The sequence below is a fragment of the Ciona robusta genome, chromosome 11 (assembly GCF_009617815.1).
Source record: "Ciona robusta chromosome 11, ASM961781v2".
NCBI lineage: Eukaryota > Metazoa > Chordata > Ascidiacea > Phlebobranchia > Cionidae > Ciona > Ciona robusta.
In genome coordinates this window covers 5,027,567-5,047,539 of record NC_143245.1, presented here as the reverse complement: position 1 = coordinate 5,047,539, position 19,973 = coordinate 5,027,567, and the positions used below count along the sequence as shown (strand labels likewise).

The window sequence follows — 19,973 nt, the reverse complement described above, 5'->3', positions numbered from 1 at the left end:
CTGTCCTTATTTATAAAAAAAGGAATTAGTTTATAAAAAATGTACTTTTCTGCTTCGAACACAAGCGGGTAGTCATATTTCTTGTTCTGAGGTTTACGTCTCGTAGCTTTCACATTCACGGTGCTCAAAGGTGTCTCTGTGATGTCATAAGGAAGTACAGGACTGGATGGAACAGATGGGTTTGGGGAAATGTGCCAGATCCTATGTTGACCAAAGTAACCAACGTATTGTCCGCGGAGAGGATACCACACTCTGTAATTCAATGAATGTATGAATGTCATTTATTCACACTCTACAAATGAATGAATGAATGAATGAATGTCACTTATTCACACTCTACAAATGAATGTCACTTATTCACACTCTACAAATGAATGAATGAATAAATGAATGAATGTCACTTATTCACACTCTACAAATGAATGAATGAATAAATGAATGAAAGTCATTTATTCACACTCTACAAATGAATGAATGAAAAATGAATGTCACTTATTCGCACTCTACAAATGAATGAATGAATGAATGTCATTTATTCCCACTCTACAAATGAATGAATGAATGTCACTTATTCACACTCTACAAATGAATGAATGAATGTCACTTATTTATTCACATATGGTGGGGCAACTTTAGAAGGTATAACATCAGTGTTCTGCTTTATATACCTCATGTCTGCTTATAAATTACCAAATATGTAATTTGTTAACGAATTTTTTTCTGTGTGGTGGCAAACTAATGTAGCGTAAATGTAAATGATAAATTTATTTTCGGTTTAATGTTTCATTTTGGCGCTTTATTCTAAATTTTAGTATTTTAAATGTTCTTAAGATTTAATTTTATAGCAAACCTTAACAAATCTGTGCAAAAAAATTAGTTTTCTTTAAAAAAGGACAAATTTTGACCTACCTTACAGAGCCATCCGATGAAGCAGAAATCAAGACTTTGCTTTTATTATCAAAACATAAACTGACAACTTTTGTAAGGTGGGCTCTCCAACATACAACTTGCTTCACTAGTTCCTGCCTAGCAGGCTGAGAGAGAACTGTTGTGGTTTTTTGTAGAAACTCAGTGACTTCCCACACAATGACATAACCCTCTGTAAAAAATAATTTTTACCGTTTAAAAATCCCCCGCCCCAATTTTATTTTAAAAAAGCAAAAAAAAACGCTAAATATTTATTTAAAAAAAAAAGTTTCAGAAAGCCAAAAAATTATGCATAAATCATATATGCCTATATATATATATATATATATAGGGTCACCCCAAAAATATATACACTTTTTTAAATGACCGTAACAGGGACATTTATTTTAATAAAGAAGTTTGTAAAACATTAATATTTATAAAAACATTTTGACATCTGTTGATTAAAATGATAATACAAGAGTTTTTTTGAGTTAAAAAAAAACCATACTAAGGCTACACACAACAATATAAAAAAAAACTTAGTTGTAGTATAACTGTTACTAAATGATTACGAAAAACTTTTTTATTTTTAAATTGTTTGAATTTTTTTGTTTTCATATTTACTTGCATCTCCGGCAATAATAAGATTTGCGAACTCATCACAGCACAAGCAAGTAAGCGGAGACAAGATTCGCATCATTGGAGTTACAGAGCACAGAAGGTCGCCACTTTGCGACCAAAATCTAAAAATAAACATTTTTTACTTTCATTCTATTCTACATGGGTGAGGTCCTACAGCACGAATGTAGGATTTATGCAAAAGTTGGCCATTATCCTGACCCACGGGGTGCTACAACCTGTTTTTGGTGCAATGTACGTTAAGTGTCTTGCCAAAGGACACATACGCCTATTAATGTTGAATATTAAACTTAATATTATTAAGTTACAAACAATGCAAGCGCCTCACCACTCAGCCAGATACCTTGTGTTTAACTTGTGCTATAATATGATAACTTGTGCTATTTAAATTATAACTTGTGCAGTTTAACCTGTGCTACACAATTTACGACGTTCTAAGTTTCCATCAACAAATTATTTACCTAATGTGTGAATCTTGATGGCAAGATGCGATCACTTTTGGAAATTTTATTTCCACCATTTTTATCGGCTCATCTTTCATGAAAAGTTCATGATCCAACTCATGATCGTGATCATCATCTTCATGATCTTTTGAATCACTACCATCCTCCTAGCAGAAAGAACAATCGGGGATAATTAACTAAGATTGCCATAGCACAGTTGGTTAGCGCACCTGATTTCAACCCAGAAGTAATGGGTTCAAGGCTCGTCGCTGCTACCATTGTAGGCGTATGTGTCCTTGGGCAAGACACTTAACAACAATTGCTCCAACCCAGTGGTCACTAATGGGTTGTCCAAATTATCAGTCACACATAAAAAAATGAAAAAATCCCCCCCAAAATAATCACCTACAAAGTAACATACATGGTAACTCCTAAGCTGGTACGAGGTGTATAAAACAAAACAGAAATGTTTAACGAATGTTGTTTTAAGAAGTTTTAACAAGAGCTGGAATACCTTAATTTAATTTATTTTAACTAAATACAATCCAATACAAGTTTATTTTTACTATTTTGTGTTTAGAAGGTTTAGCAGCCAATTTTTTTTGGCAATTTTACCAAAGTATTTTTACCCCCTGGCGTTTAAACTATGAGTCTTCCCTATTTGCAAAAAAAACATTTTTTTTTCCGTAACTTTTTTTTAAAAATTACCTGAATGTCTAATTCTTCTTCTTCTTCTGCTTGATCATTATTGTCATCCTCATCTAAGGATTTCTAAAAAAAAAAGATTTGTAAAAATTAAACTCACACCATAAACTATGTATGGGACATGTTATACAAACTATAGCATATGCTAAAGGCAAAAATACTGTAAGCAAATATCTAAAATAGGACTGTTATACAGACATTTCAGTTTAGAATTAATCAAATTGCTCGATTTTGCTTTGGTTATGGGTTATTTTTTTTGCGACTTAATGGGTATAGTGCTTGGATATGTGTTTTATAGAAATAAGCGTAACCGAGCGATTTGATTGGTTAAAATGGGGATGGCTGCATACAAGTCTGTAGTTTAAAGCACTCTGTGACATTATTGAGTTTTTATGCAAGGTTTTAACTTAATAAACCTATAATTTTTAAACCAATTTGTATATAGTGTATTAAAATATGACTAGCATGACTTGCATTTAAAATAAAATTGCCATATATATATATGTATATATATATATATATATATATAAGCCAGAAACTTCCGCTACCATTTAAACATTACCAGAGATTTAAACTAAATAAATATTTAAAAAAATAAATGCAAAATTATATGATTGAATCTCAAAATGTACAGTCTGGAGCGTTTTAACTAAATGATGAAATTGATATAAACTCTAATTAATTTTTCTTTCAAGAATTCTTCTAAATTGTCAGTATTCTACTTTATGATACTGAGTGGACTTAAAGTTGTTCTATTTTTTTTAAAAACCCACATTTTCATCTTCAGCCATTTCTTTTTCCATCTTCTGCTGCTTCAACAGTTTCCTTCTTTTCTTGAGCTCCTCCGGATCAGGACGGAAGATCACGTGGAGCAAGATAAGCATCCCGTTAACACAATGAGGGAAGAGCTCTTTGTTTCGATGACGATGACTTTCATAGCTACTCGCAAGTTCTGCTTTACTAAACTCGATTCTATAAAAAAAACAGTTTCTTATTTATGATATATTTATGAAACAAAAATCGAAAAACCCAACCTAATTTTCTTTTATTTAAAAAAATCTTAGTAATAATAGAATACATGAAATTAAAACTTTAAAAGAAAGGTTATTCGTTTGTCATAAATTTAACTGAATAAAATAAAAAACTGAATTATGTTATTGTATACTTATACAAAAGTTGTTATATAGTAGGGTGGGGAAAGATGGGACACTTTAATACATAATATCCAAGTAGCCTGATCGGGTTTTAAGGAATTAACAGCGGTCTGTGGAAGTCGTGAGGATATGGTTTTATAATTCATTGAATGTTCTTTGTTTACTACCAAATGGAAAGAGAAAACTAAACGAAAAGTGTCCCATCTTCCCCCACCCTACTATATATTTATACAAAAGTTACATACTTGGTAACTCGTAAGGAAGTCACAAAGTAAAATGTATGTATTGCTGACTCACCAAGGAGTGATAAATAAGTGATATTAATATTCCATTAATGAATACTAATTGTAACTAACTTTACTTTCGCGTGGCTGGAAAACAACAGTCGTTATAACACAGATGTTCTTTTTCCTACACCTCGTGCCAGCTCACGAGTTACCATGTATTTTAATTTGTAGGTGATTATTTTTTGGATTTTTTTTGTATGTGGCTGATAATTTAGACAACCGATTAGTGACCACTGGGTTGGAGCAATTGCCGTTAAGTGTCTTGCCCAAGAACACATACACAAAAGGGTAGCAGAGACGACTTGGTAACTCGTAAGTGGGCAGAAGTCAAATGTATGTGTTAATGACTCAATATGTTGTGATAAAAAGATAATATTTATATTTCAATTATAATTGATGTTTCCGCTGTATTAAAATAGGTTAAGACTTACATGTTTGTAACCGATCCATTCTCAATATCCCACATAACAATATTTCCATTGCAGCATCCAGTTATAAGAAGTTTTGAATCAACATCACACATGAGCATGCACTGAGTGAGTTCGTTGGATAACAAAACGTCAATCTGCCAAAAAATTAGTTTAAAAACTTTTTTTTTTAATTTCAAAACTTAATTAATAGCTGATATAGAAGTTATAAATTATAGTACAGTTTATGAAAATAGTATGTGAGAAGAAGGGACATCTTTTCATTTTGTTTTCTTATCCAATTTGGTGGTAAACAAAGAACATACAAAGAATTATAAAACCGTATCCTAACGACTCCCATAGACTGTTGATAATTGTTTAAAACACGATCAGAATATTTGGATATTATGTGCAAAAGGTGTCTCACCTTACCCCAGCCACAGTACTATACAAATTTTAAAAAACCATGCTGTAGTTTTTAAACATATACTAATTGGCTGTAGCAAAATTATATGTTTGAGATGCTTCTGCAGAAACGAATAACTAAAAAAACAACATCTATAGGTTTTCGATAAAAATGGAAATAAAAATGTCCCAAACATAAAACATATAGTAGAGTGGGGAAAGACGAGACACCTTTAGCACATAATATTTAAACATCCTGATTGTATACGATTTTATTTAATTTTTTAATGTTTTTTGTTTACTTCTAAAAAAGACGAGAAAATAGAATGAAAAAGTGTCCCATCTTCCCCCACCTTACTATAACATAATTTTTATTTATTTTAATATATTAAAATAACAACCAATTAACCATTACCCGTACGGACTGTAACATAGACACATTATAGCAATATAGATAACCAAGCAATTGGAAAAAAATATTACAAAAAATACATTATGAACAAATAAAGTTTTTACCTTTCTTTGCACAATTTCTTCTTCTTCATTACTTGCTTCTTGTTCCTAAAAAAAAAACATGGAACAAATGATTTTTTCCAAAAAAAAAAGATTTTTTTTAGCAATTTAAAAAAATGTCATTACAATTTTCATTTACTTACTGAGGGTGTGGGGGATTCAGATAACAAAGGCCATTCATAAATTCCATTAAATTGCAAAACGAGAATCAAGTCATCTTCTTCTGTATCGTCCTGTATGGTATAAGTTTACTTTGGGGTATTTTAAATATAGGTAAGTTTAGGCCATTAAAAAAAATATATATATAGTAAAGTTGAAAAGATGGGACACCTTTTATTCTATTTTCTTATCCCATTTCGTAATAAACAAAAAATACTTAAAGAATTACAAAACTGTGTTCTCATGACTCCCATAGACCGCTGTTAACTGCATGAAACACGATAATGATATTTTGATATTATGTTCTAAAGGGGTCTTGTCCTTCTTCCACCCTACTATATTATAAGATTTTACATATATCAGTAAACCACACTTTTTACAAGACTTCATACTATTTTTCCACTTTAATCAGTCCGAGTTTAGACTTTTCGAAACTTTTTTTTACTAAAGGTAATTAAGGTATAATTGCTAAAAAATTAGAAAAAATAACTTTTTAAAAATATTTTGGGAAGAAAAAAAAATTTAAGAAAGATAAAATTTACTATAATTAGAAAATTAAAATCATGAAAAAAAGTAATTTTTGAAAACTTAGTTTTAGTTTTAGAATGTATATGCCAAATACCTTGAATATTCTTAACTTGTTGTTCCATCCAAATGCAATAATACGAGTTGGTGAATCTGATGCTTTATCAGCTAACTGGATATTTAAATCATTATCTGCTGATTCTGTTTCTTCAGATTCTTGTTCATAAGTTTCCGTTGGTGCCACCTTAAATTTGAGTATAATTATTATAATTTGCCAAAAAACAATCACCCCCAAAGTAACATACTTGGTAACTTGTAAGCTGGCACGAGGTGTATGAAACAGAACACCGGGTTTAACAACTGTAACATTCCGACCTTGCGAGGATAAAGCAAGTTACGTCCGGCGCCGTGGCGTAGTGGTTAGCGCGCCTGCCTGTAACCATTAGGTAATGGGTTTAAGGCTCGTCGCTGCTACCATTGTGGGCGTATGTGTCCTTGGGCAAGACACTTAACGACAATTGCTCCAACCCAGTGGCCACTAATGGGTTGTCCAATTATCAGCCATACATAAAATAATGAAAAAATCCAAAAAAATAATCACCCACAAAGTAACATACATGGTAACTCGTAAGCTGGCACGAGGTGTTAAACCCGTGTTATACCGATTGTCGGTTTCCGGCCACGCGAGGATAAAGTAAGTTACATTCATTCATTCATTCATTCATTCATTCATTCATTCATTCATTCATTTATTGAACAGTAGTTTTTACATCTTTTTTTCTATAAGGTGTATATAAAAACACAACAGGTTAAAACTTTTAAAGTTGCTCTGCTATGTAGAGATAAAGGTTACGTTGATTATTTGCTCTACTTTTTGTAAAAATTTATTTTTCGTTTTTTTTGTATAGCATTTTTAAATTTCTTTGCTTTTCTTTGTATATCACTTTCAATTTTTTTTGTAAAGGATTTTTTAAGACCCTGTTTCAGAACACCTATGCTTAGCAGTAACAGTCTATTTGTTAAATTAAATAATAAATTTGAATAATAAAAAGCGACGAAATTTACTTGAGCTTTTTCACCAACATAAGCAACCCAAAACACAGATTGGTCTTCTTCTTTCACATCTTCCAAAGTGAAACCTTTCAATTCTTGCCCATTCCCAAATTCCCACACTTTCAGTGAACCTGAGAAAATATGCATTATGTTTATATGTAGAATGAGAATAATTATGAAGAGTTAATTGGCCCAACCTAGTGGTCACTAATGGGTTGTCCAAATCATCTGCAATACATAAAAAAAAGAAAAAAATCCCTCAAAAATAATCACCACAAAGTTATATACATGGTAACTCGTAAGCTGTGTTTCAGTTTGTTCCACCTTAACTTTGTGTATAAATATTATAATTATTATAAACCCCCCAAAAGCGTATATTTTCTTGAGCAAGACACTTAACGGCAATTGCTCCAACCCAGTGGTCACTAATGAGTAGTAACAAAGTAACATACATAGTAACTTGTAAACCGGCTAGAGGTGTATGAAACAGATCACTCGTGTTAAAACGACTTTCGTTTTCCCGCCAGGCGAGGAAAAATTAATTTAAGTAACATTCATATGCGATTGCAGCAACAACACAGTTGTCACAGCTCATGACTTGTACTGTTAAATTTCAAGCATAATAATACCAAGGTAGATGCCTGTGTCCTTAGACAATACGCTTTATGCTCATTACTCCAATCCAGTAGTCACAACTGTATATTTTTTCACCAATACAAGAAAAAAATCACAAACAAAATTTCATGCTTTGAAATTTGAAAGCGGGAACGAAGTGTTTGAAATATAATATCACTGTTATAACTGCGTTGCCTTGCCACGCGAGGATAAAAAAAAAAAAATTTCATGCATTTTTATAAAAAAAGTGCTTTTTTACAATGAATATGCATACCATCAAATGCCCCAGTAACCATTCTCGTTCCATCAGAATTAATGGCAGCGGAAGTTATTTCAATATTTGGGCCATGGGCTTCCATTATTTGATACATTTGCCGGCCAGTCTCGATTTCCCACACCTGGGTATTTAAACAGTTAGGTAAAAGTCAGAAACACAACATTTTTTTTAGGGGTTCCTCACTCAACTTTGCGAAAATTAGGTTCAAAAATTTATACTAAAGTTTATTAAGGTACGTATATATATTTTTTATTTTTTTTGAACATATTTTATAAAAAAAATTAAAGAAATTTTGTACAAAAATAGAGTAGTATTTAAACAAGATAATTAAAGAAAAAAATGGTATAAATTCAAAGAAAAAAAAATACAACTTTGAGTGAATTTAAACCAGTAATTAAAATGCGCCAAATTTAGGTATTTTTTGGGGCTTTAATTTGCTGTTAAGGCCCCTGCTGCTGGTTATCAAAATAACAAACAAAAACCAAAAATTAAATGATTTAATTTTAAAGCAAGCACCAAGACTGATGTCTCCAAAAGTGGCACGCCATGGGTCCTAAGATTTAGGCCAGGATTGGCCCATTACCCCAACACCCAACCCTACCAACAAAATTAATCTTGTGGTATATAAAATATCTGTCTTTTCAAGCATGAATATCCTTATTTAGAAAATACCTTTAAAACTGACTCTGAGCAAACTGTTAACACATGAGAATGCGAGACAGAAGTATGGAGAACCACAGTAGTTAGTGGGTGATCATGTGTGTGGGGGACCGACATGGAATCTTGTACAGTGCGTGTCATTGGCCACAAATCAAGTGAACTTGAACCTAATGTGAGATACACTTGTGTTACAACTACTGTCATTGCCCGCCATGTGAGGATATACAGTTACATTCACTTATATATTCATAAATAGAAACTTCGTTTTATTTGCTTTATTTTAAGTTAGATGCAGTGGCACAAAAAACAACTTAAACAAATCTTGGATGAGACTGTAATTAGAAAGAAAAGAAACTAAAATTACATTAAATTATGTTCTAAATTCTACACTAAGATTTTAATATTATGTTGAATCATGTTACTTAAAAACATATTTGAAAATGACTAAAGTCCAAATCTGGTGTTTTTAATTTAAATATATATAAAAAATATATTATATATAATAAAGAGCTCTATGAGACTATATATACATATTTCATATTTCTAATAGCAATACTTGACGGCATGCATGAAGGCTATATATTAAGCTCTGTTATTATAGTCTTTGTAAGGTTTTAATACACTTAAATTTACGATCATTATACGTTCAAATTGGACGTAAAGTTATAGATTCACATTGCATTTCCGAAAAAAAGTATAAAAGTAAAAATTCAACTGAAGGTGGCTGTACATAGTATCCGGCGTGCAAATTCGCATGCAAAGTCGTATGCAAACCCATGTCCAATTCCTCATGCTGCAGCGAAATCCGGACAAAACGGACGAATTCCGGATACTGTGTACAGCCACCTTAAACCAGCTTAAAAACCTGTAAATAGTCTATCTCTCCTCCCATCAAACAACATGGCTGATATTCTTCTTTCACCAGATCTTCCATCACTATCGGTGAACACCTGTGTGGATAAAAAAGGTTTTTAACTTTGCTTAAATTGAATTGTTTTTTTTACTTTTCTCTGTCCAATATATTAATATGGGGGGTCCGTTAGGCCACAGAATTTAGGAAAAATTTGGTCCCATACCTCAACACCCAGACTGATTTTTGAATGTATGGAAGAATCCTAATCCACCCACCAGTTTTTACCTTCAGAAGTTTGACTAAACCATAAGAGTAAGGTTTAAGCTGTCCAGCCGACACCAACTTTTTTCTTTTTTTTTCCTTTTTTTAACGGTAAAACTTCCAACTTTTTCACTTTTTTTAACAGAAAATCCACTTTTTTTTAAACAGAAAAAAATTGCAGCCTTTTTTACTTTTTCTTTTAACATAAGTGACATCATACGTATTTTCACCTTTCTTGTACACTTAAAACAACTTTTCAATGGCTGGTTTGCATAGACACATAACAGCATGAAAAGTTGCTTTAGGTGTAAAATCAGTAATTATTATTTATTATGATATCATAGGGTAACGAAATTACTGCATTCCTCAATGCGATTCTCTATAAAAAATTTCCACTATATTTTTATTTAATTTTTAGTTGCAAATTTTTTTTTTTTTTTCCCTGTAAATTTGTTATAAGAGAAATCTCGATAAAAAATTGTTATAAAAATTTTAAAAACTTAAGTATTCTTATTAGCTAACAAAATTACCTGTAAACAGGCAAGGGTATGCACATCCCAAACACGAAACACACGGGCAGTTGATAAGCTGATAATGTGCTGATCTTTTTCATTCATTACAATGTCAACAATTGTGAATAAATGACCCAACATTTTGCCTGTTGGTCGAGAAAGAATATTTGGATGCCAGATTCGAATGGTTTTATCCACTCCACCTAAAATGAAAGTAAAAAATAAACTTGAGTTGTAGTAGGGTGGGGGAGATGGGACACCTTTAGCACATAATATCAAAATATCCTGATCACATTTTAAACAATGAACAACAGTCTATGGGAGTTGTGAGGGTACGGTTTTACAATTCTTTAAATGTTCTTAAAAAAAATAAAATGAAAAGGTGTCCCATCTTTCCCCACTCTACTATATGTATGTAACTTTTTAAACTGTAAGTGATTATTTTTTCGGGGATGTTTTATGTATGGCTTACAAATTTGGCTACCTGTAACAAAAATCGACCAATGGGTTAGAGTAATTGCCGTTAAGTGTCTTACCCAAGGACACACGCATTTTTTGTCTAGTTTCAAAGAGATGCTTTTACAATTTTATGAGAGCAAAATTTACCAGTAGCAAAAATGTTCGATTTTTCAGAGTAGCAGAATGCATTCACTCCTCGTGGGATGGACAATTCACTTACAGAACTGTCAAAAATAAATTACAATTGTTAGTATTAAAGAGTCTTGGAAAAATCTCAAAAGGGGAAATAAAACAAAATTGAATAAAACAGTCGTTATAACACGAGTGTTCATAGCCTAAAAATTTGGACAGTCCTTTAGTGACCACTGGGTTAAAGCAATTTCCGTTAAGTGTGTACAGAATACGATAGCAGTTTAAAACTGAAAACAAAGTCAGTAAGACTTGAAAACCTAAAGACTAATATGACAATGAAGTATAGAGTATAAAACCTGGTATCATGCATTCGTTTCATGGATGCGATCACAAATGACGTTCGATCTCCAGGCGAACATGACGCAAAACTTTTTAAATCCGGTAAATATTTCACTTGTAACACCCAATCTTGGTGGAACTTACGACGAACTATTGGACTGTAAAAAAAGATTTGTATTTAATGCCTATGCACTGAAAAAAAAAATGTATCTTGTTTATTCTTATGTTGCTGGGAAAATGACAGCTGTTATAAGGTTTTCTGTTTTATACACCCCGCTTTCGAGTTACAGGGTATGTGACTTTTGTGGATGATTTGTTTTTTGGATTTTTTTTTCATTTTTTTGTGTCTTTAATAATTTGGACAATTTATAAGGTACTGCAGGGTTAAAATACCGTTTTTACCGGTAACTAACTTGCCCAGGAACATTCATGCGCACAGTGGTGGTAGTGGAAGGCCTTGAACCCATAACCTTTAACAGGCACTTTGTGCAACAACGCAACTATATAAAACTTACATAGTTAAAGTTGTAGGATCAATAAGGTTGTATTTGACCACACGAGGTTGATCGTTGCTTGTTTTAATGACAAAGTCATTGTGTGTAAGATGTATCAGGTTGATGTATCCTGAAATGCAATTATGTCACCATTATTATTCTTTATGGGTGAGGTCCTTGTCAAGGATCTGTGATTTAAGCCAGATTGGCCCATTACCCCAACACCCAGAAAGCCCAATGAGTCCTTTGTGCGGCCGGTGCTGCGAGATCGCATCGCTCTTAGACGCGCACTTTTTGCACCATTATTTATCCTTGTGTGCTTACAAGTTACCACACTTTTCAAGTTTTCAACTTTGTGTATGGTTTTTGTTTTTGACATGGCTTATAATTTGGACAACACATTGTAGCAGCATTTAAACCATTAATAATGCTAACTTAATTATAAAAAAACTGAATATTTGTTTGTATTATATTCTATTCTATATGGGTGAGGTCCTTTGACATAGAACTTACTAATTATCCAGATTTTGGGCTACTACCACAACACTACATTTTTGACGTAGAAAAAGAACATGCTTTGTTTTTATTATAAATTAATTAATGTAAGAATGTAAGTCTGATATTCGCAATCACTTGCAAATTCAATCACAATATGGAAACAACTATTTTAATAGATTAGAATATGAACAAAATTAAAGAAAACACAATGTGCAGTTTCGCCGTTTTAGTTTTTAGTACATCACATGACACCCTATGTAAAATGTCTATATAGTACCACGTTTTTATTCTTAGTGGGTAAGGTCCAATAGCCTGCCCCGAGATGGGACCTGAGATTTAGGCCGGGGTTGGCCCATTACCGCAACACCCAGAGTGCTACAACCCATACTATCTCAATTGCTGTTGTACTTTAGCTCAGGTCATACATGTCTTGAGCCCACAGTCCAATCTCTAAACAAAGACATGCGCGAACAAAAAAAAACAGTGAACTAAGCAAGACATTTTTAAGGACGAAAGACGTAATGGCGAGAGCGTAATAATTGTGTTTAGTGTTTCCAACAGAATTTATTCATTACCATAAACACAATATTAATATAATCACACTTATTACCTGCATCATCTCCAATAAGCAGAGCATCAGAATGCTCATCAGCGCATTCCACCAGACACATACATTGTGGCGAATGCTCTAATGGTTTAATGACATGGATGTTAGACTGATTTTGTCCTTTAGCTCTGTGGTCCCAAATAATTATACTACGTTCTGTAGTAGCCTGGAAAGGTAAAAGAAAAACATGGTAATAATCGGATGATATTTTTTTTAAAAGGTGAAATGTAATAATTAGATATTATTTTTTTTTAAAGTACAAGGTTATAATTAGATTTTTTTTTAAATGTAACAGGTAATAATTAGATAATATTTTTTTAAATTAAAAAAAACTATTTATTTGTTAAAACAATACAAATAGCGATTAACAAATACAAACATATTTAAACCCTAATCAGTGAAAAAAGGTAAAAATGCTAAATCAACAAAAAAAAAAAATTTTTAAATTGAAACTATTAAAATGTGAATGAAATGTAACTTATTTTATCTTCGCGTGTAGATATGAAGTATGTTACTTTGTAGGCATTTTTTTTTTGATTGTTTTTTTTATGATTTTTTTATGTCTGGCTGATAATTTTGACAACTTTTTAGAGACCACTGGGTTGGAGCAATGAATGAATTTAACTTACTTTATCCTCGTGTGGCCGAAAAACGACAGTCGTTATAACACGGGTTTAACACCTCGTGCCAGCTTACGAGTTATCATGTATGTTACTTTGTGGGTGATTATTTTTTGGCACAGTTTTTTATTTTTTTATGTATGGCTGATAATTATGACAACTTATTAGTGACCACTGGGTTGGAGCAATTGCCGTTAAGTGTCTTGCTTAAGGACACATACGCCCACAATGGTAGCAGAAACGAGACTTGAACCCATTACCTCTGGGTTACAGGCAGGCGTGCTAACCACTGTGCCACGGCGCTGGTAAATGCCGTTAAGTGTCTTGCTTAAGGACACATACGCTTACAAATGGTAGAGGCATATATTTAAATAGACATGGTTGAAAAATGTTGTTTTTTTTCGCAGCCTAATAATAGTTTGTAATTGATTTTGAACTTACAATGACTTTCCGCAACTTTGGTAAATACTGACAGCTTGTCATCCATGCAGATTCCTGGAACAAAAAATTACAACACAATTACATAACATACATTTTTATACATCTGTTTCAATGCGGTAACGAAGATCAGAATAAATAAAACCAAGAAAAACCAAATTGGCCAAAACCAAAATTAAACCAAATGGGCCTTAAAACGACAGTCGTTAAAATTGAAATACAAAAAAAAAACTTTTTTTAAATTTTTAATAATAGGGTAATAAACAAAACCAAGCCATAAAATTTAATATTAAAGTAAAATAAACAGAATTATTTGACTCACATTAATGTCAATACAGTTTTGAAGACGAAGCTGTAAAAATATAAGATTAGTCATTAAAATTTATTGCATAACAATGCATTTTAGGACTTCATAATACAGGTGTTCTGTTCCATACACCTTGTGCTTGCTTATAAGTTACCGCATGTTTAACTTTGTAGGTGAATAAGACAAATGCTCTCGCAGCTAATATATAGGATGTATGAATGAATGTGACTTACTTTATTCTCGCAGGGTGGGAAACAGCGGTTGTTATAACACGGGTGCTCTATTTCATACACCTCGTGCCAGCTTACGAGTTGCCATGCATGTTTCTTTGTGGGTGAATACTTTTTTGTATTTTTTTAATTTGTTTTTTTGGATGGCTGTTGTTTTTATTTTCTTCTTTGTTTCTTGGTACTTATTTTTGATTAAAAAATGTGCTTATTTTTTTAGATTAAAAATGGTTTGAAGTAATTTCCGTTAAATGTCTTGCCCAATTACACACATGCCCACAATGGTAGCAGCGACGAGTCTTGAACCCATAACCTCAATGTTCAAGTCGGGCATGCTAATCACTCTGCCACGGCTTAGGTAACTTAAACAAATATTTTGTTTATAAACCTACCTTGCCATTATACAATGAGAGAGCTCCTTTTTGTGACGCAGTGACATAAATGTCAAATTCTGGCGAATATATGACACACTGAATGGTATCTCTTCGCTTTTTGTCACCTATATTAGGGATTTTATGGGAAAAAGTATCATTTACAGTCAATACAGTATCTGTTATATCATCAAGTTAGAAGTTACCACACCAGGCCCTTAAGATAAACAAGTGTGGATGAATAGTTATAACTTACTTTATCCTCTCATGGCCGGCAAACGACAGCCGTTAAACACGGGTGTTCTGTTAGATACAACCTGTGCCAGCTTACAAGTCACCAAGTGTGTTATTTTGTGGGTGATCACTTATTATTTTTTGGGGAATTTTTTTCCATTTGTTTTTATATTTAGTGACCACTGGATTGAAGCAATTGGCATTAGGTGTCTTGCCCAAGGACAGATACGACCACAATGGTAGCAGCGAAGAGCCTTGAACCCATTACCTCTGGGTTAGAGGCAGGCGCGCTAACCAACTGTGTCACGGCACATACAATAATAGTATATTATTGTTGTAGTATACATGCAACATGCTTACCAGCTGCTTCACCGATAGTCTTTCTTTTTGAAACAGTGAAAACACTAATTTCATCACTACCCGACTCTTGAATGTCATTTTCAGCTTGAAAATAACCAAAAACCTGTCAATCATGTTTAATACAGCGTTATGAACTTATGATTATGGCATTATACAAATTTGCTGTAAACTTAAGCATTAAATAGGATTTGTTACACGAAATTCATTATTTAATATTCAGAACATGCAAAACACTGCCAGGAGTTTAGTAAAATCGAATTTGTCCCATTTATATTAAAATTTCCTACATTAATTTTGAATAATATTGGAAAGTCCCGTCGTCATAGCTTCTCGAAACCCCCCTAAGTCGAGATAATTATAATAGATAGGAATTGTGATGTCACAGGTAACGCACCTCGCTCCAATCAATCCGCGCATCCGGGTTCGTACTTATTTTGCGATGAATTGCTTTTAGGTCTTGTGATTTTATGTCTTCCCCAAACAAAGATCGAACTCTCTCGCAAAAATATTCGTAACGAAGGTTATCTGATTGCAAATGAAAGGTGCCAGTTATTAACAGGGGCTGTGCCCATACCTACTTGGGCTAATTAGTAACACGGAGAAGTTAGTAACACGGGCTATGCAAGTGAAAAAATGAACAAACTAATTGTGACCAAATTGTAAGTGCTAGTGGCGTTAAATGTCATGCCCAAAGACACGTATAGGCCAAAAATGGTAGCAGCTTAAAGCTTTAAAACTTGTGCCATTCAGTTATAAAGGTCTTAATAAGAGCAACAATGTCCATTGTTGCCCCATCATGGGTAAATGAGTTCCGTATAATCAAAAATACAAAGTAGGGTGGGGGAAGATGGGACATGTTTTCATTCTACTTTTCGTCCCATTCGGTAGTAAACATGGAACATTATAAAATATAAAACCGTATCCTCACGACTTTCATAGGCAGTTGTTAATTGTTTAAAACAGGATCAATACAGTTGGATATTTTGTGCTAATCGCGTCCAGTCTTCCCCCACCCTTCTATAGTAGGGTGGGAGCAGATGGGACAGCTTTAACACATAATATCCAAATATTCTGATCGTGTTTTGAACAATTAACAACGGTCTATCGGAGTCGTAAGGATACGGTTTTATAATTTTTTGAATGTTCTTTGTTTACTACCAAATGAGACAAAAAATAGAATGAAAACATGTCCCATCTTCCCCCACCCTACTTTGTATTTAGTTGCAACGACAGCGACTTTACCAGACATGCTGTAAACTGCATTAATTAGCAATAGGAATGGCTCGTCTTACCGTTAACATACTGACGTTTTTCATCCGTCGTTGCAGTAGAGTCTTGAAGAGTTTCTTTAGCGATAAACTGTTGAAACTTATCCAACTTTGACTGAAAGCTTGTCAGCGAATATGGCCGCCCTGAATTCGTTGGACGAGGTTGTGCTTCTATCATTTTATTGCTCCCAGTTTGTATAGCTTTTAACTTTAATTACTATAAACAAGCAGAATTGAGTCTTTGTGTAAGTTGTGTTTAAAAAAACATTAGTAAATGTTTAGTAGGGTAAGACGGGAAACCTTTAGTCCATAATATCCAAATATTCTGATCGTGTTTTATACAACTAACAACGGTCTATGCAAGTCGTAAACACCGGTTTATAGTTCTTTGAATGTTCTTTGTTTACCATTAAATGACACAAAAAATAGAACGAAAAGGTGTCCTACCTTCCTCCACCCTATTATATGAAATTCTAATCACTATATTATAGCCTTCACATAAAGTTAGCAGCAGTCGCAAAAAATCCGCTTAAATGATACGCAAGTATACGACCTACATTCCAGGAATGTGGCGAAAATACAAATTGAGTGGAAACGCGTAAAAAACTAAACATTTCCATCAAACGGTTTTTAAATGGAAAGGCAAGTAAAACTTAGTTGTAATGGATTTAACGTTACAATATCTCGAGTACCTGGCCCTACAGCAGCAAGTAAACAAATGTATTCTCAAAGCCTTACTTTTCTGTTCAGTTATTCTTGAATGGATAAAGGCACTTATCCGATTGTTGCCTGAATAAACACGGCTTTGGGTTTACTACAACAACTTACAGCTCGTCTTCAGCTCAGTGCAAATAAACACAAGCTACATAGGCCCTACTTATCTATAGCAGTCCGAAGTCACTATTGCGCTTTCAAAATACGGAATTAACTGATTCGATTACAATTGTAAACCTTTCCAATTTCTTTGTCCTTGAAAGCGTGATCCGCTTTAGACATGCGATATTTTCCTTTTGTTTTCAAAACACGACGCATTGACACCTCCTTAAAGGCGTATACGAAGCAACACTTCAACTAACTAATTACCTTTAAAGATAAGAAAACTGTACGATCCGTCCTTTTGCTGTAAAATCCAGTTCATTTTAGCTAAATCCGCATTAATTTTAATTAAAGCGATTATCTCAGCTAATGTAACCGAAGAGTTTTAGTTAATTAATGTAAAACGAAGCTGAGGTAAATTAATATAACAGTACTGATACCTTGTACAAAAGTTATAATTTTTGTAATTAAAGGACCGAAGTGATTTTGTGTGTTTCGTGTCGACATTTGCTGTGAGCAGCAGCTTCGAAAATTATATTCGCAAACGTCTACAAAAGCCCGGGAAATTTGACTTTTTGTCGGTTAAGATTGGGTTTAGCCGATCTTTATACTTGTAGTACTCAATTGCTGACAGACCACATACATAAAAACAGCTCTCTCCAGCTATACATTTCCGTAGCCTATATACCATCATCAGGTAATTGAAATACCCGTGCTGGTGCCACATTGTCCACGAGAAGATAATTGAGTAAAATGTTGTGGGGATATAAGAAGGGAAATGTTTATATTCTCTTTTCTCGTATCTTAGGGTAGTGAACAAAGAAGATTTACAGACTTGTATAACCGCAGCCCCGCGACTCCAAAAGAGCATTGTTAAGAATACGATCATAAAATATTAGGTGGCTTCTCATCTTATTCCAGTAGTATTCAGTCTTGTAGTTGGGTGGGAAAATACGGAACACCTATAAGGCACATAATATCCAAACATCTTGATCGTGTTTTAAACAAATAACAACGGACAATGAGAGTCGTGAGGATACGGTTTTATAATTCTTTTAGGGATTTTTTTGTTTACTGGCAAATGGGACGAAAAAAATAGAATGAAAAGGTGTCCTATCTTCCTCCACCTTACTATATAGCTTATCGTATGTGACGTCTTCAGATTGCCATCATTAAGGCAAACTTTACTCCGTTTAGCTATATTCTTACATCGACCTTTGGTTAATTTAAAAATTCACACTAACACGTCAATACGCACCATTTTTGTTATAGCTTCGTATCCGACATTTTCCCAGGATGAATCATAACGCCGATTGGGGAGTTGGTCGGAGGAAAAGAGCCCGCCGAAAAATGCCTGTATAGGTGTCTCGAAATCCACATATAGCCTATACTACACTAGATATTTCGACATATATATACGGTTTAACAAAGCTGGGTCTGGTTTAAAGGGACTCACGAGACCATTCAATATTATCTTGTATTTATTTCCAATCACTTGCGCCTTACAAATAGGATTTTACTACGAAGACAACATTGTACATTTTGGTCTTACAATAGAATATATGATCGTTAAAACTTACCTGTTGGTGGAACAAACGAGATTTTTCAACCCGGCGTATAGCAGGTTGGGGTAAGATGGTACAGGCTTTGGTAATCTTTTTTACGTTTCGTTCAAGAGGAGACAAAGACTTAAAAAATACACGATCACGAAATATGGGATAATATGTATAGTAGGGAGGGGGAAGATGGGACACATTTAGCAACTAATATCCAAATATCCTGATCGTGTTTTAAACAATTAACAATGGTGCATGGGAGTTGTGAACATACAGTTTCATAATTCTTTAAATGTTTTTTTGCTTACTACCAAATTGGAAGAGAAAATAAAATAAACAGGTGTCCCATCTTCCCCCACCCTACTATATATATATATAATAACGGTATTCATCTTGAATGAATGTAATCAATTCAACCTCGCGTGGCGCCGTGGTGATGTAACGACGGTAGGTATACAAGACGGGTGTTTTGTTGTGTACTCCGTGCCTGCTTACGAGTTACCACGTAGGTAACTTAACGTTTTTTTATTCTTTATTTTCATGTATGGCTAAGAGTTTTTACAACCAATTAGTGACTTCTGGGTTGAAGCAATTATTGTAAATGGTCTTGCCCAAGACATTCACTCACAATGGTAGCAGCGACGGCTCTTGAACCCATTACCTCTGGGTAAAAGTTAGGCCTTGCCACGGTGCTGGTAAAATGACCACCTCTGGTGGAACTATAGTACTAGAACTAGACAGACAGTACAATCATTGTGCATATTTGTCCCTTGGGCAATATACATAGCTGCACTTGAATAAAGCCACTGGCTTTCCTTGGGTTGTTTACAGTCATGCATAAGAAAAAAACTCCAAAATAATAGGCTGTAT

The 19,973-nt window shown here is 33.6% G+C and overlaps 1 protein-coding gene across 2 annotated transcripts in view; it reads right to left on the bottom strand.

Annotated features, from left to right (window-relative positions):
- LOC149728645 (WD repeat-containing protein 64-like) overlaps positions 1 to 19,973 on the bottom strand; it is a 26,672-nt gene extending 6,699 nt beyond the window's left edge. Inside the window, exons 1-25 of one of the 2 annotated variants that reach the window (XM_089888744.1) lie at positions 16,756 to 19,973; positions 15,858 to 15,988; positions 15,464 to 15,566; positions 14,891 to 14,997; positions 14,287 to 14,316; positions 13,968 to 14,021; positions 12,910 to 13,072; positions 11,823 to 11,931; positions 11,325 to 11,465; positions 10,984 to 11,060; positions 10,396 to 10,580; positions 9,617 to 9,701; positions 8,764 to 8,918; positions 8,089 to 8,212; positions 7,212 to 7,330; positions 6,244 to 6,390; positions 5,606 to 5,695; positions 5,466 to 5,510; positions 4,569 to 4,702; positions 3,470 to 3,668; positions 2,700 to 2,762; positions 2,010 to 2,158; positions 1,534 to 1,652; positions 910 to 1,099; positions 46 to 252 (exon numbers count right to left, since the gene is read on the bottom strand). In XM_089888744.1, the coding sequence (XP_089744870.1) occupies positions 46 to 252; positions 910 to 1,099; positions 1,534 to 1,652; positions 2,010 to 2,158; positions 2,700 to 2,762; positions 3,470 to 3,668; positions 4,569 to 4,702; positions 5,466 to 5,510; positions 5,606 to 5,695; positions 6,244 to 6,390; positions 7,212 to 7,330; positions 8,089 to 8,212; positions 8,764 to 8,918; positions 9,617 to 9,701; positions 10,396 to 10,580; positions 10,984 to 11,060; positions 11,325 to 11,465; positions 11,823 to 11,931; positions 12,910 to 13,072; positions 13,968 to 14,021; positions 14,287 to 14,316; positions 14,891 to 14,997; positions 15,464 to 15,566; positions 15,858 to 15,988; positions 16,756 to 16,909 (3,080 nt within the window). In that variant the 5' untranslated portion in view covers positions 16,910 to 19,973. The remainder of the gene's footprint in view (positions 1 to 45; positions 253 to 909; positions 1,100 to 1,533; positions 1,653 to 2,009; positions 2,159 to 2,699; positions 2,763 to 3,469; positions 3,669 to 4,568; positions 4,703 to 5,465; positions 5,511 to 5,605; positions 5,696 to 6,243; positions 6,391 to 7,211; positions 7,331 to 8,088; positions 8,213 to 8,763; positions 8,919 to 9,616; positions 9,702 to 10,395; positions 10,581 to 10,983; positions 11,061 to 11,324; positions 11,466 to 11,822; positions 11,932 to 12,909; positions 13,073 to 13,967; positions 14,022 to 14,286; positions 14,317 to 14,890; positions 14,998 to 15,463; positions 15,567 to 15,857; positions 15,989 to 16,755) is intronic. The other variant, XM_089888745.1, reaches the window with a different exon arrangement.